Source organism: Marmota flaviventris, chromosome 1 (genome assembly GCF_047511675.1).
Source record: "Marmota flaviventris isolate mMarFla1 chromosome 1, mMarFla1.hap1, whole genome shotgun sequence".
NCBI lineage: Eukaryota > Metazoa > Chordata > Mammalia > Rodentia > Sciuridae > Marmota > Marmota flaviventris.
This window is the reverse complement of record NC_092498.1, coordinates 206,540,569-206,555,917: the sequence shown is the minus strand read 5'-3', so window position 1 is coordinate 206,555,917 and position 15,349 is coordinate 206,540,569. Positions and strand designations below refer to the sequence as shown.

Here is a 15,349-nt window from a genome sequence, read left to right as displayed (position 1 = left end):
CTTCAATTCGTCCGAGTGTCGTAGCCACACTCGTGTCTGGCAGGTCCTGGAACCACGAAGCCCTGAGCCTCGCGTCAAGACCCTCACCCCGAGGTCCCCTTCCCTGGGCCTTCCCATCTGTGGGTTTCGGCATCAACACCTCCTCTTCAGGGAGTCCCCTCTGCCCCTGTGGAGAGTGGGTCGACCCTGTTCTCCAGCACAGCCCACCGTGGCTTCCCAAGCAGCACTTTTCATAAGTTGCCATCATTGAGTTTGTGTCCCCTGCCACCAGGCCGTGAGCTTCACAAGAGCCACAACCACATAGAGCCATGTCCTGGCGAACGGTTCATGATTGTTTTCCAAAAGAGAAAGCAAACCCACAAATACCACCCACAGCCAAACACCCGATCCAGGTTGGCTGCCAATTTCTGTGCTGTAAATATTCCCCCTACAGCTTCGAGCTGCCAATCGAATTTACCAAACCATGAAGTAGCACACCATGATCTACCATTTCTATTATCCCAAGTTGGTATTTTTTAACAGCTTCAAGTGCAAAGCTCATGGTAAATGGAGTCAGATAGGGGCTGGGGTTGTGGCTCAGTGGCAGAGCGCTCGCCTCGCACGTGCGAGACCCTGGGTTCGATCCTCAGCACCACATACAAAAAAATAAACAAGTGAAATAAAGGTGTTGTGTCCAAATACAACTAAAAAAATAAATTTAAAAAAATGGAGTCAATAATTTGGAGGTGATGAGTTTTGCCTTCTTCACAATCTTGTCTTTTAGTGTACTGTCTTCCGGTGTAAGTTCAGTTTTTTTTTTAAATTTTTAAAACAATCTGATTTAATGTTAATATGACTATGAATAACCAGCTGACATTTTTTAGTTAGTAGCGCTCTCTCTCTCTCTGCAGTGTTGGGGATTGAACCAAGGTTTTCTCACATGCTAGGCAAACACTCTGTCACTGAACTACATCCCCAGCTCTTTTATTTTATTTATTTATTTTGGGGTACCAGGGATTGGACTCAGGGACACTCAACCACTGAGCCACATCTCAGCCCTATTTTGTATTTTATTAGAGACAGGGTCTCACTGAGTTGCTTAGGGCCTCACTAAGTTGCTAAAGCTGGCTTTGAACTCGCGATCCTCCTGCCTCAGCCTCTGAATCGCTGGGATGACAGGCCTGAGACCCTACACAGGTTAATTACATATCTCTCCCTGGATATTGTGCCATTGATGCTCACCAAGGGTCTGGGCGCAACGTAACTGTCTGACAAATATTTTACGGACACGTTTAAATAGCCTGAGGCACTGGTAAGGCAGGACGAGACCTTACTACACTGCAGATGGGGATGATGACGAGGGGAGTAGGAGGCATATCCAAGACTGGACACCAGGGTCGGCCATCATGCTAAGGCCCCTAGACAGATCTATTTTATTTGCATCAGTAGTTCTGAGAAACTCCTCTCATGGATACCAGAGTGACAACCCCCTGGTCAAACAGAAAACAAAGATTTCTTCACTCAGAGCTACTTGGGAGATTCAGTGATCCAACTGCACTTCCTGGGTTGGGGGCTGAGACTTCAGCAATGTCCAAGGCAAGTCCTTGACTTTGGGGAGCCTGCAGCCCTGCAAAGAGAGGCACCGCCCCCATTTTATGGAAAGGGAAACTGAGGATAGCCTGACACTTGGCACAAGACTACACGGTGCAGTCACTGGTGGGGACGGTCTTGGGGTCTAAGCTTATACTGGGCCTGGCTGCCAGATTTAGAAAAACAAAACACAACAGCCCACACCACCAGGATGTCCAGTTCAATTTGCGAGTCAGATAAATGACCAATATCCTTTAGCATAAGTATATCCCAAATACTGCATGCAATGGGACATACTTAGCTAACGAGGTATTCCAGAGCTTATGTGGAATGCAGATTCAGCCAGGCATCCCGTGTTTTACCTGGCCACCCTCATCTAGGGTGGGTGACCAATCGTCTTGGTTGGCCCAGGACAGAGGGGAAAGTTTCTTGGGATATGGGATTTAAATAGTTTGTCCTGGGAAAGTCCCAGGCCCCCAGAATGGCTGGCCTCCCTGGGTTTGCTTATTTATTTATAGCTGTAAATGGACACAATACCTTTACTTTATTCATTTATTTTTATGTGGTGCTGAGGATGGAACCCAGGGCCTCGCTCGTGCCAGGCAAGTGCTCTGCCCCTGAGCCCCAGCCCAGCCCCTTCCTTGAGTTTACTTGATGGTTTCTGTATCTTTGATTTGCTCCAGGCGGCTCTGGCCTTGGTGGGGACACAGGAGGCGATAAGCAGAGCTTTGGGGCGGGGTGGGGAGTTCGGGTTGCTTCCCGCTCACAGCCTCGCGGCGTTCCTTGCAGATATGGATGCAGAGAGGGAGGCCCTGCAGTCTGCCGCCTGCCCACAAGTGCAGACCTTCTGCCAAAAGCACGGCCTGACATTCGAGGTAAGGGCTGCCTTGAGCCATCGCTGGAAGGGCTCCAGGCCGGCTTAACGCCTTCCTTGTTGGGTCTTGAAAGTCACAGTGATTTTAAAACAAGAGATCTGCTGTGCTTTTGCCCTGGGCCCTGCAAACCCCCCTGCGAGGTGGCTGTGCAGAAAAGGTCGTGGGACAGAGACAAGCAGACAGGAGCAGACAGGAGCATTAGGGCCGTGGGCCTGGGGCTGGCCCTGCGGGGGGCAAGGCATCATGGCTAGGAGAGATTGCTTTGGAGCCCCGGTCCACCACTGCCTCCCTGAAGGTGTGACCTTGAGCATGTCATTTAAGTGTCAGCTTTGGTCCTGCCCTGGGGGCCTCCGTGTCCTGGGGGCAGCTTCGGGAGGAAGTCAAGACTCTCCGTGGTTTTGGGGGTGAGGATGGCGGTGGGATGTTCTTCTTCCTGGAGCACTGATGTTTTGCTCACTGGGCACAGTCCCCACGGTCCCCACACAGGGTCTTCTATGACTCTTGGACTAATCCCAGTCTGGGGATTCGGTTTCTTGAACTTCTCAATGCAGAAACTGAGGAACCGTCTCTGGAGTCTCAGCTGGAACTGAGGCTGCCTCCTTGGATGTACAACAGCGATTCATGGCATCAAAGTCCCGTTTGATTAAAAGATGAAGCACCATTTAGAGAGTACTAAGAAAGAAGTCATGCTGGGAATCCGCTCTGTCATTGATTGCGAGAGAGAGTTCAATGTCAGAGGCACTAACAGGAAAACAGGTGGACAGCAAACTGCTCAGACCCCTGTGGTTGTTTGATGCCCACACCCGAGCTAAGTGCTGGACCTTGAGTGTCCTCAAGGCAGTCAGGAGACAGTGGTCCCAGGCAAAAGCCCTTCCTAAGGCCGGTCTTGACTCTTTTCCCTTGTCTGCACCCATGACTGAGGATCCTGCCCTGTTTCCCTCCGGCCACCCTCAGTCCCACTGCTAGTTTACCCCTGGCTGCAGTTTGTGTTTCTTTCTCTCTGAGCTAAAGATGTTAGGAAGAAGACAGCTGTCCCGAGACCATCTTCTCCCCTCATTCCAGACTCCCCCAGGCTCAGCTTTGCCTCTTGAATTGAACCATCCTGCCCGCCTCCCTCTGGCGATCAGAAATGGACCGCAAGCGTGCGGTTGCCAAGGAGACCTGGCTGCACCCAATTTCGGTCCAACTAAATACCCTCCTTTACAAAGAAGGATCTGGAAGCATGCATGGACCCATCTTCGTTTAAAAAGGAGCAGTTTGAAAACACCCGGTTATCTTTCTCAAAATGGTTTTCAAATGTCATTTTCAAGTAAATCTTTGACTTTGGGTTTAGGTTGACAGGAAGTTTGCCTGACGGTACAGAGAGTTTCCCTGCACCGCCTCTCTCCCACTGTTAAGATCTCACGAACCCGGAACAACTGCCTTGCCATAATTGTAACATTTTTTACAACTACCAAAGCCACACGGGTACATTGCTATTAAGCAACCTCCAGATTTTATTCCTCGCGGCCAGTTCTTTCTGGTGGAGGATCCCACCCAGGGTCCCACCTGGTAGGCTGCCCTGGACTGTGACAGTCCTTAGTCTTTCCTTATTGTTCACGGCCGTGGCTGCCTAACGGAGGACCCGCTGGGCATCCTGGATCACTCCCTGCCCCCTAATCTGGGTCTACCTGATTTTTTTCTCATGATCACGCAGAGATTATGGATATTGTTTGAATTCTTTTAATCCAGAAATCCTCCTAGTGTCAAAAATTATAAAAAGGAGCTGGGCTCGATGGCACATGCCTGTCATCCCAGTGGCTCGGGAGGCTGAGGCAGGAGGATCACGAGTTCAAAGCCAGCCTCAGCAAAAGTGAGGTGCTGAGCAACTCAGTGAGACCCTGCCTCTAAATAAATAGAGCTGGGGATGGGGCTTGGTGGTAAAGTGCCCCCGGGTTCAATCCCTGGTTCCCCCTCCCCCAAAAAATTATTGAAAGGAACTTTATGCTTTTGTCAAAGGGAGTTGAAAAAAATCACCCATCATGTCACCTCCCTGACAACCCCCACCCTTATAATCCCCAGGTTGTTGATCTGAGGTGGGGAATTCAGAACTCGGAGGCCACTGACCACATGACCACCGAAATCTGCTTGGAAGAGCTGGACCGGTGTCGCAAGACGTCCATCGGGCCAGCTTTTGTTGTGAGTCCCTCGGGAGGGAGGGGGAGACCTTACTGCCTTTTCCATCTCCAGGATGTGGGCCCTGATCCCCAGCCAAAGCAAACAGAGGAGGGAAGCGTGTGGCATTTCTCGGTCATACCTGTTCCCAAAGCCTGCCCAGGGCAGACACGGCCAATGGATCCCGCATTCTTTCTGCGGCCCTAGCTGGGATCGAGGCATTACTAGTCAAATGAAGCAGCAGAGGAGCTGGAGGATAGAATGTTAAAGCTGGAAAGAATCTTAGAATTTGATGGAACCTTCCTCCTCCTTCCCCCCCTTCATGTCTGTGTGACTCTGGGAAGCCAGAGGGAAAGTGGGAACCCACAGGGTTTGGGGAATTCTTTTCTCCATGTACCCGTGGATGGCAGGTGCACTTTCCATGGCTAGCCGTCTCTTGTGTGCCCCCTTGTTCATCAAAACAATCCCCAGCTCACAATGAACAGGGTGAACCTTTGTCCTTGAATTATATTTCAGCACCTTGGCTTAATGCCACATCAAGTTCCAGATCCATCTGAGAAGTCTGACATTTCTCTCAAGCCCTAGAGCGGAGGCTACCAAACTACAGCCTGTGGGACAAACCTGGCCCGGGGCTTGTATTTGTAAATACATTTTATTGTCCCTCAGCCACTCCCATCTATTTACATAAAGTCTGGGACTGAATGATAGCAAGCTGGGACTCCTTGACCTGGACCCTCTGGACTTCAGAGGCTAAAATACGGACAGTGTGGCACTTTCCAGAAAAAGTCTGACAACCCTTATTCTAGTTAGCAAAGAAGGAAAAAAATAAAGTATCTTTGCCCCACTCGCCTTAATCAAATCACGAAGAAGCGTTTAGCAGCTCCAAATAAGAGGAAAGAAACTCTCCCAGAGATAAATTAAAAAAAAAAAATGTAGGAGAGAGAGCTGTTTGCTGGGGTGGGGGTGGGGGACGAATGGACAGAGTCTCTCTGGCTGTAGCATTGCAAGGATCAAGAATCACGTGAGCAATGCAAGTTAGACTAATTAAAATAAAATAGAATTAAGATTTCAGTTCCTCCTTTGCACTGATTGCATTGCAACAAGAGGGTGTCATGTTGGACAGCACAGATTAATATTCTCCCAGCTTTGTAGAAAGTTCCATTGGATAGTGCTGCCTCATAGATTAGACCTCCCTCGAGAGCAAAACCAACCAACCAACCAAACTCAGACCCAGGCACGGGCTGAGAGAGCCTTCTGCATTCTACATTACTGTAGGTAGGGCTGCTCCTGTGTGGGCCTATTTTTGCTGGGTTCGTCTCTTCATATATTAGCACTGATTTATTTGAATGATTCTTGCTTTAAAATGTGTTCTAACATCTGGAAGGTTCCACAGCCCTGCTTAGAAATTCCCTTCACAATCATTTTTCTGGTTTTTAAAATTTAATTTTCCAAAGGAACTCCGTGATCATGCTGTTGAGTTTCCAAGGGGGAAAAAAATGTTTGAAAACAGAAAACAGAGAGCGAGGGAGAGAGAGAGAGAGAGAGAGAGAGAGAGAGGCGGGGGGGGGGGGGGGGGGGGGGAAGAACTCTAGGAGGAATTAGGTTTTGCAATCCAAATTGCAGGCAGCAAAAAGCACATCTCGGCCTCCAGATGGCTGGGAGATGGAGGATGATCTCCAGGCCTCCCCAGGTCTAACCAGTCAGCCTGGGAACCTTCCAGAAGGGCTCCAGGGCCGGTGACCTCTGCTCACTCTTGCTTCCCTGTTGAACCCGGCCCTGCCCCTCCACTGTCCGAGATGCCCACCACTGTTGTCCTCCAAGGCTCTGATCTGGGGGACTTTCCATGGAAATCCGCTGTGCTGGGAGCCTGGAGGCGGCTCTGGTAAACAAGCCATTAGGCAGCACATCAGCAGGGGACGGCTCCCCACGGCGCTTCCTTTTAGAGGTGTCTCTTGGGACACCAGCAGCTCCAGTGTCTCCAGAGCCCCAAGTCGCTCCTGCTGGGAGCTCTTCCTATTTCCCTGCTCCCATGCACCAGCCAGGGCTCCTCACCCTGATCTCCACTGGTGGTGACTTTTCCAATCTTTCTGGTTCCTCCAAGACCATTACTGTCGAAGGGACCGAGGCCCTTCAACGTCCCATCATCCTCGATTCCCTTTATCCAGCTTTCCCAGGAACATACCCCTGGAATATTCTGGAACAACCCAATGGGGTGGGTGATTGCTTCCATCTTACCATGAGGAAATTCAAGACTTTGGCACCAACCTGAAGTGGTTTTTGTTTTTGTTTTTGTTTGGTACTAAGGGGTTGAACCCAGGGGTACACGACCACTGAGCCCCATCTCCAGCCCTATTTTGTATTTTATTTCGAGACAGGGTCTCACTGAGTTGCTTAGCGCCTCACTTGTGCTGAGGCTGGCTTGGAACTCACAATCCTTCTTCCTCAGCCTTCTGGCCACTGGGATGACAGGCGGGTGCCACCGTGCCCAGTCTGCACTTAGTAATCATCAACCTTGGCATTACCGCAGGCCCACACTCAGGGGGTTCATGAGCTCCTCTCTGGGCTCAGAGCTGAGTGCCACTTGGAGATCTGAAGCTGTACTCCCCTCTCTGCCCATTTCTCTGCCAGGCCCTTGTAGGTGACCAGTATGGCCCCTGTCCAGTCCCCTCAGTGATCGAGGAGAAGGAGTGGGAGGCACTGAGGGCCCAGCTGACCACCAGGCCACGTGACCTGGAGCTGGTGGCACGACGCTTCCGGAGAGACGAGAACTCAGTTCCTCCTACCTACGTCCTGCAGGCGACAGGTGGCAGAGAGGCTCCTGGGCCTGAGGAGGCCACTCTGACCTCTGTCCTTCGCTCTGGAGCTCAGGAGGCCTGGAGGCGGGGCCTCATCAGCCAGGAGCAGTGGCACCGCCACCACCGGTCAGGTGAGGCTACAGGGAGCCCCTCCGTGGTGCACGTGAAATGGACCGTGTACCCAGAATGTGCATCTCCAGGGCCCCAAATGCAGCCTTGCCGTCAATGCCAATCCCACCTAGCGCCCAGACGTGCGCTCTGGAAAAGGGATTTTACTGCTGCAAGATAGTGCAACAAGTCCTCTGTGATCTTGACCTTGGGACCCTCCGCATTTCCCTGGATCCTTCAGCCTTTCTCCCAGAAAGGCCTCTGGTGTGGGGTGGGGGAAGAATTCTAGGGTCACCACCATCCCAATTTGCCTGGAATAGAGGGCTTCGCAGGATGCAAGGTTTGTAGCCTATGATTTTAGCAGCTCAGGAGGCCGCGGCAGGAGGATCACAAGTTCAAAGCCCGCCTCAGCAATTTAGCAAGGCCCTAAGCAACTCAGTGAGACCCTGTCTCTGAATAAAATACAAAATAGGGCTGGGGATGGGGCTCAGTGGTGGAATGCCCCAAGTTCAATCACCAGTACCAAAAAACGAGAAAAAGATTTGTAGTGCTAAAACCTAGCTTAGTCTCAGGCAGAGTAGAAGAATTGACCCCCCGTGGTGGCCCAAGAGCAGCCCCTGCTGAGAGGCGCTGATCTGGCCCTGTGTGTGTGTGTGTGTGTGTGTGTGTGTGTGTGTGTGTGAGTCTCCAGACTTCTGGCACCTGCCTCTGAGGTGGAACCAGGCGCACACAGGAGGGAGGAGTCGTGGTCGCCCAAGGGGGCGGGTCAGGAACACTGAGTTTATCCCCAGCCCTCCAGCCTATGGTGGCTCCACCTCCCCAGAAGGTTCCTGTCCCTGGGAATCCCTCCACTGCAGAGGACTTCTGTGCCCTCGCCGCCCTCCTGGCCACAGCCCCCCACCCCTCACTCTCGTCTGTCTTCCACACTCACTGCTAGAAAGATTTTTTTACAAACACAACATGACCAAGTTGTTTCCACCACTGCCTGCCGTCCAACAGAGATAGGCTCTTCTCTATCTATGAGTTAGTAGGAGGTCAGCATATGGATTTTGAGGAGGTAAATGTATATCACAGTAGCCCTCGCTTATCCACAGGGGGTACATCCCACAATCATCCAGTGGAACCCAAAACTGCAGATAGCACCAAGCCCTGCATAGGTTGAGTTTTCCCCTTTATAGACATATCTCTGATCAAGTTTAATTTAAACTTTGGCACAGCAATAGCTTAACACTAACAAGTAACAATATAGAACCATTTATAACCATTGACTCTAATAAAAGTTTGCACTTAGGGACCATTATTAAGTAAAATGAAAGTTACTTGAACACAAGCACTGTGGTACCCCAGTGTTGGTCTGATAACCCAGACGGCTACTGTGACTAATGAGTGGGTAGCATATACAGCCTGGATACGCTGGACACAGGGATGATTCAGGTGCCAGGAGGGATGGAGCAGGATGACACAAGATTTTGTCTCAGGACACAGAATGGTGTGCAATTTAAAACATGAATTATTTCAAACCACCATTGACCTCAGGTAGTTGAAAGCACAGAAAAAGGAGGACTATTAACTAAAATATTAAATATATTCATTTCTACCATCAACATATTTAATACATGAATTTATATTCTCAACATTAAATATATTGATTCATATCAATATATTGAAAGAAGAAATTTATATAAATATGATTTTACTGTACATTTGCTAAAACTGGTCTGCGACAGTTTCACATTCTTTCCTTGTTCTGGGTGACCTTGACACCCCACCCCCACCCCCGGCCACACACACAGAGTTCAGGGAATGGAACCAGCTCTCACACATGCTGCTAGGCAAGTCCTGCACCACTGAGTCTCACCCTCAGACTTTTAAATTTTACTTTAGTTTAAATACATTTTTTTTAAGATTTTGTTTTTAGTTGTAGATGGACACATTGCCTTTATTTTATGTGGTGCTGAGGATCAAACCCAGGGCCTCACACGTGTTAGGCAAGCGCTCGACCACGGAGTTACAACGCCAGCCCCTTTTTTATTTTATTTTGAGACAGGGTCTCATTAAATTGCTGGGGCTGGCCTTGAACTTGTGATCCTCCTGCCTCAGCCTCCTGAGAGCTGGGATTGCAGGCTGCACCGTGCTTGGCAACCTTGACACTTTGGAGGAAATCTGGCCAGGTCTTTTCTAGCATGTCCTTGGTCTGCTGTTTCCCTGAGGTTAGGCTGGGATTCAGGGTCTGGGTTCTCCCTCTCTCTCCTGCTGCACCCCCTTTTCCGCTGCCTTTCCCTGCTACCTGTTTATAACCACACTCTGTTTCCCCTGAACCCCCAGCTCTTGGCAGCCTCGAATGCACCACCATCTCTCTAATGTGTCACTTGAACAATACACAATGGAAGCTCACCATCTTAACCTTTTGAGACTGGCTTCTTTCCCTCCCACGTAGAATGCTCCGCTTCTCCCAAGCATTATTCCATAGAAAAGTCTCACAACAGCGCCCCCATCAGGATGGACGGGTACACCCACATTACAGGGGAGAAAACAGGCTCAGAGAGGTACAGAGATTTTCCCAAAGCCACACAGTGACTGAGAAGGATTCCATTTGGGAATGTAGTTGCCTTCATCCCTACCTTCCTCCCTTGAGGCCAAGGGGTCGTGAGGGCTCTCAAAGGAGGATTGTGTGTGTGTGTATGTGTGTAATTGGGGATTGAACCCGGCAGTGGTGGGGGGGGGGGGTTCAGCTATATTCCCAGCCTTCTCCCTTTTCTTTTTCTACTTTTTTTTTTTTTGGTCCTGAGGAGCGAACCCAGGGGTTCTTAACCACTGAGCCACAACACCAGCCCCCCTTTAAAAAATTATTTCAAGATAGGGTCTCACCAAGTTGCTGAGGCTGATCTCAGACTTCTGCCTCAGCCTCCCAGGTAGCTGGGAAATCAGGTGTGCACCACATCTGGCCAAGGAGAACTTTTGGGCGGCTCCTAACTTTTTTAAAATATTATTTTAGTTGTAGATGGGCACATTGACTTTATTTTATTTACTTATTTATTTCATGGGGTCCTGAGAATCAAGCCCAGTGCTCCACGTGCTGGGCGAGGCTCCACCCCTGAGCCCCGACCCCTGCCTGCGGCTCTTAACTCTGACTTGCCGTAGTCGGTCCCCAGGGCCCGGGGCCTTCAGCAGCAGAGAACTGGGAGCCTCCGCTGAGCCCAGAGCAGCTTCAAAAATAACTCCTCCCGTCGGACTCCTTCAAAACAACAGCCTCCAAGGAGAGTCAGGGTGGGCCCTGGTCCTGGAAAATGTGGGTCCTGGGGCAGCGGCTGCAGGCCCTGGGGCAGGGGTCGGCCAGCCTGGGCTGCGGCCAGCTCCGTCAGCTGCCTGATTTTGTCAATGCAGCTTTGCTGGCACGTGCCCAGGTGCTTTCGTCCGCACGCTGCCTGGTTACAGTCGTGCCCTGGCAGCTGGGTCTGCTGTGGTGACCGAGACCGCCTGGCCTGTGAGGGCCTCGGACACTTACTCTCTGGCCCTTTATGCTTAAAGGCACTGATCCTTGCTCTTAGGACAGAATGAACTGCTGTCTCCCCACGGAAGCCAGTCTCATTAAAAACTCCCAGCTTCCCACCTTTTGCAGATGCACGTGTGCGCGCGTGTGCGCACACACACACACACACACACACATTTTTCCTGTAGCTTCAAATACCCACTTGTCCTTCTCAGTTGGGAAAGACCAGCTGTTTCTCCACCAGCTGTCTGTCCGTTTATGCTGCCATTTATTCATTTAGACAGGAATGTCCACTCTGCCAGGGCAGGGACCTGTGTTCCCAGTGTGGAGAGCAGAAGCCGGCACAAATAGAAGCACAATCAATGCTTGTTGATGGAATATGTGAAGGAGGCACCTGAAATAGACACACTGGATTTTTTTTTTTTTTAATTGAGCTGAGTTCACATAGCATAGCATTCACCTTTGGAAAGGGAACGATTTGGTGGCATTAGGTACATTCACAATGATGTGCAGCCAGAATATTTTCATCCCCCTGAAAGGAGACCCCATCCCCTCTAGCAGTCACTCCCCACTACCCTCTCCGTGTGCTTGGCAGCCACTGATCCACTTTCTGGCTCTATGGGTCTGCCAGGTCTGGACCCCGGACTTCAGAGGGACCACACACCCTGTGGCCTCTGCGTCTGGCATGACATTTCTGAGGTTCCTTTGCCTTGCAGCAGGTGTCAGTGCCTCACCCCTTTTCGTGGCTGTACAATATTCCACCGTGTGGCTGAACCACATTTTGTTCATCACTTTATCCAATGCTGTACGTTTAGACTGTCTTCACCTTTGGGCTGCTGTGATTGAGGGTGTTCGAGTGTTTGTTGAATACCTGTTTTCAGTTCGGGGCAGAGTTCTAGGAGTGGAACTGCTGGATAGCTGGGTGCTGTGGGAACTCGGGGCTGACTTTTGTATTATTTGATGATGGGCTGCTTTTCCACATGAGCTGGTTGCTGCAGAGGTCAGTTGATTAATAATGGTGGCTAAATCGGTGCTGGTCCTGGACCGGCGGTCCCTGCAGGCTTGTTGGACGTGCAGACTCACAGGCCCCCGTGAGTTCTGAATCAGAACTTCTGGAGGTGGGTCCAGCCCTGCGGGTTTTGGGAAGGTGCCCAGGTAGTTCCACCACATGCTGAACTTGAACCCGGGACCCAGGGACCCCCTGCTGACCAGCCTTTCTACCCCTCTGCTTTGCAGTCATCGAGTGGGAGATGGAGCGGGGCCTGCTGGGCTCAGCGGCCGGGGAGCAGGGCGCCACTGTCTTCCTCCGAGAGATCCAGGACCTCAACAAGCACATCCTGGAGGATGGCGCCCTCAAGATGGTGGACCGGCTCGCAGACGGCTGCCTGGATACTGACGCCCAGAACCTTCTGAGGGACCTCAAGGGGCGCATCACTGACACACACCCCGGGGTCCTCAAGACCCACCGCCTGCCGTGGAGCCGAGACCTGGTGAACCCCAAGAACAAGGCTCACGCCCGCTACCTCCGGGAGCTGGGAGAGCAGTTTGTGGCCAGGGCTGACCACCAGGTCCTCGAGCATCTCCGGGAGCTGCAGCTGGCCAGGCACGACCTGGCCTGGCTCTACCAGGAGATCCGCCACCACCTCTGGCAGAGCGCAGAGGCCACCGGGACCTTCTGTGGCCGCCGGGAGCTGCTGGCTCAGCTCGGGCAGCGGCTCAGACGAGACGACAGGCAGCCCCACGGCCCCGTGGTCCTCTTCGGCCCCCCGGGCGTCGGGAAGTCTGCCCTGATGTGCAAGCTGGCTGAGCAGATGCCCGGGCTGCTCGGCCACAAGACGGTGACGGTCCTGCGGCTGCTGGGGACTTCGCAGATGAGCTCCGACGCCCGCAGCCTCCTGAAGAGCCTCTGCTTCCAAGTGTGCCTGGCTTTCGGGCTGCCCCCGCCGCCCCCCCAGGTCCTGGAGGCCCAGGCCAGGGTGGCCCAGCTCCTGCGCGGCCTCCTCCACACCGTCTCCCGCAGGAACTTCGAGTCCCTGGTGCTGCTGCTGGACTCCGTGGACGACCTGGACTCTGTCCGAGGCTCCCGGAGGATCCCCTGGCTGCCTCTCAGGTGTCCCCCGAAGGTGCACCTCATCCTCTCAGCTTGCTCGGGGCAGCGGGGGGCTCTGGACACCGTGCGGCGGACGGTCTCGGACCCCGAGGCCTACTGGGAGGTGAGGCCCCTCTCTGGGAACCAAGGACAAGAAATGATCCAGCTCCTGTTGGTGGCAGCAAGGAGGACCCTGAGCCCCACGCAGCGGGACCTGCTCTGGGCCAGCCTTCCAGACTGCGGTCACCCAGGGCGGCTGAGGCTGGCTTTTGAGGAGGCCCGGAAATGGGCCTCCTTCACCGTGCCCGCGCCCTTGGCCTCCACCGCCGAGGAGGCGACACACCAGCTCTGTGCCCGCCTGGAGCAGACGCACGGGCAGCTCCTGGTGGCCCACGTGCTGGGTTACATCGTGTCTTCCCGGTAAGGCCCAGTCGTGTGGCTTTATTGTCTTGTTGTGAGTCGTCGGGGTCGTGGTGGGCTGGGCTGGACCCCAGGGCCTTGGGCGGGCTCAGCACATGCTGCGCCCCAGAGCTGCACCCCAGCCCTTCAGCTCTTTTTAAAATCGAGATCTAATTCATCATTGGTTTCTTGGGCTGCTGTAGAAGTCGCAGCTGGGGGGCTTAGCATGATGGAGTCATTCTCCCACCGTTCTGGAGGCCAGAAGTCCAGAATTACGGTGCGGCAGGGCCGTGCTCCCTCCAGGGGCTCTGGGGCGGGCCTGCCGGATGCCTTTTTCCCTGATTCTGGTGATGCAGCCGAGCCTGGCATCCCTCACCTGTGGGTGGGACGCTCCAGTCTCTGTCTCTGTCCACACAGCTTCCTCCTCCCTGTGGGGACCACACACTGAGTTAAGGCCCACCCTGGTTCAGGACGGTGTCTTTGTATCTAGGTTACCTCCAAAGAGGCAGCGAGGCTTTTTAAGTCAGCTCACATTCCCAGGCTTTGGTGGGCACAGATCCTGGGGGGACACTCTTCTTCAGCCCAGTACAATTCACACAATGTAAATTATTTCTTTTAAAAAATCTTTAAAATTTTTAATTGATTTCTAGCCAAGGGTGGTGGGCACGCCTGCAACCCAGCAACTTGGGAGACTGAGGTGGGAAGATCACAAGTTCAAGGCCAGCCTCAGCAACTGAGTGAGACCCTGTCTCAAGATAAAATGTACAAACAGGGCTGGGGGACTGGGGATATAGCTCAGTGGTAGGACGCTTCTGGGTTCAATCCCCCAGTAACCCCCCAAATTTAATTAATTTTGTAATTGACAGGCAATCATTGCACCCGTTTTTGGTCTCAGTGTGACCTTTCACTACCTGTATAATGACCAACTCAGAATACTTAGGCTAGCCATCATCTCAAACGTTGATCATTTCTTCGTGGTGAGAACATTCAAAATCCTCTCTCGTAGCTGTTCTGATATTGTTAAGAGTTCTCATCCTGCTGGGGAGCGGTACTTCAGGACTCATCCTCCTCCCGAGCTGTGCCTTTGGACTCAGGAAATTGAATACAGTTCAGTGGTTTTTAACGCATTCCCCATGCTATGCAAATGTCACCAAAACATTTCCGTCACCCACAAAGGACACCCTGTCCCTGTTAGCAGTCACTCCCCGTGTCCCTTCCCCAGTCCTTGTCAGCACTCATCTTCCTGTCTCCATGGATTTGCCTATAGAATTTATTTTGTAAAATTTTTACTTTAAAATAACTTGAGATTTATCGATGATGACAAGAACAGCGTGAAGAATTCCTAGACACCTGGTTTCTCAGCCTCGGTGCTGCTGACACGGAGCCCCCATTCTTTGCAGGGGAGGCTCCCCTGTGCCTTGCATTTACTGAGCAAGCTCCCAGGTGCTGGTGAGACCACATGCTGTGACACCCCAAAGTATCTTAGCACATTGGCAAGTGTCCTCATAGGCAGAATAGGCCTTGGTCAAGAACAGTCCCCCAGAATCACTGGTTTGCATCAATTTGCTACATAAGCTCTATCTTTCCCTCCTCTAACTATCTATCTATCTGTCATCTTTCCATCCTGTATCAATCTGTTAATCTTTCTAGCATCCTCCTGTCATCTATCGTCTGTCTGTGGTCTGTCACTCATATGTAATTTTCCCTGAATGTTTTCCTCCTGAATGATTCACCCAATTCCCAAGAACAAAAGCAGTCAGAATCTCACATTGCCACAGGACAATTCTGAAGTTAAGAAATCAATGTGGACACGATGATGTTCAGTACACACTTCACAATCCAAACTTGCCAAGGGTCCCCATAATGTCCT

At 51.9% G+C, this 15,349-nt stretch overlaps 1 protein-coding gene across 1 annotated transcript in view; it reads left to right on the top strand.

Annotated features, from left to right (window-relative positions):
• The first annotated feature begins 2,364 nt into the window (after positions 1 to 2,364).
• Positions 2,365 to 15,349, top strand: part of Nwd1 (NACHT and WD repeat domain containing 1) — a 55,142-nt gene continuing 42,157 nt past the window's right edge. Inside the window, 5 exon segments of the mRNA XM_027932007.2 lie at positions 2,365 to 2,407; positions 2,410 to 2,444; positions 4,506 to 4,622; positions 7,227 to 7,524; positions 12,228 to 13,500. Coding sequence (XP_027787808.2) covers positions 2,365 to 2,407; positions 2,410 to 2,444; positions 4,506 to 4,622; positions 7,227 to 7,524; positions 12,228 to 13,500 — 1,766 coding nt within the window.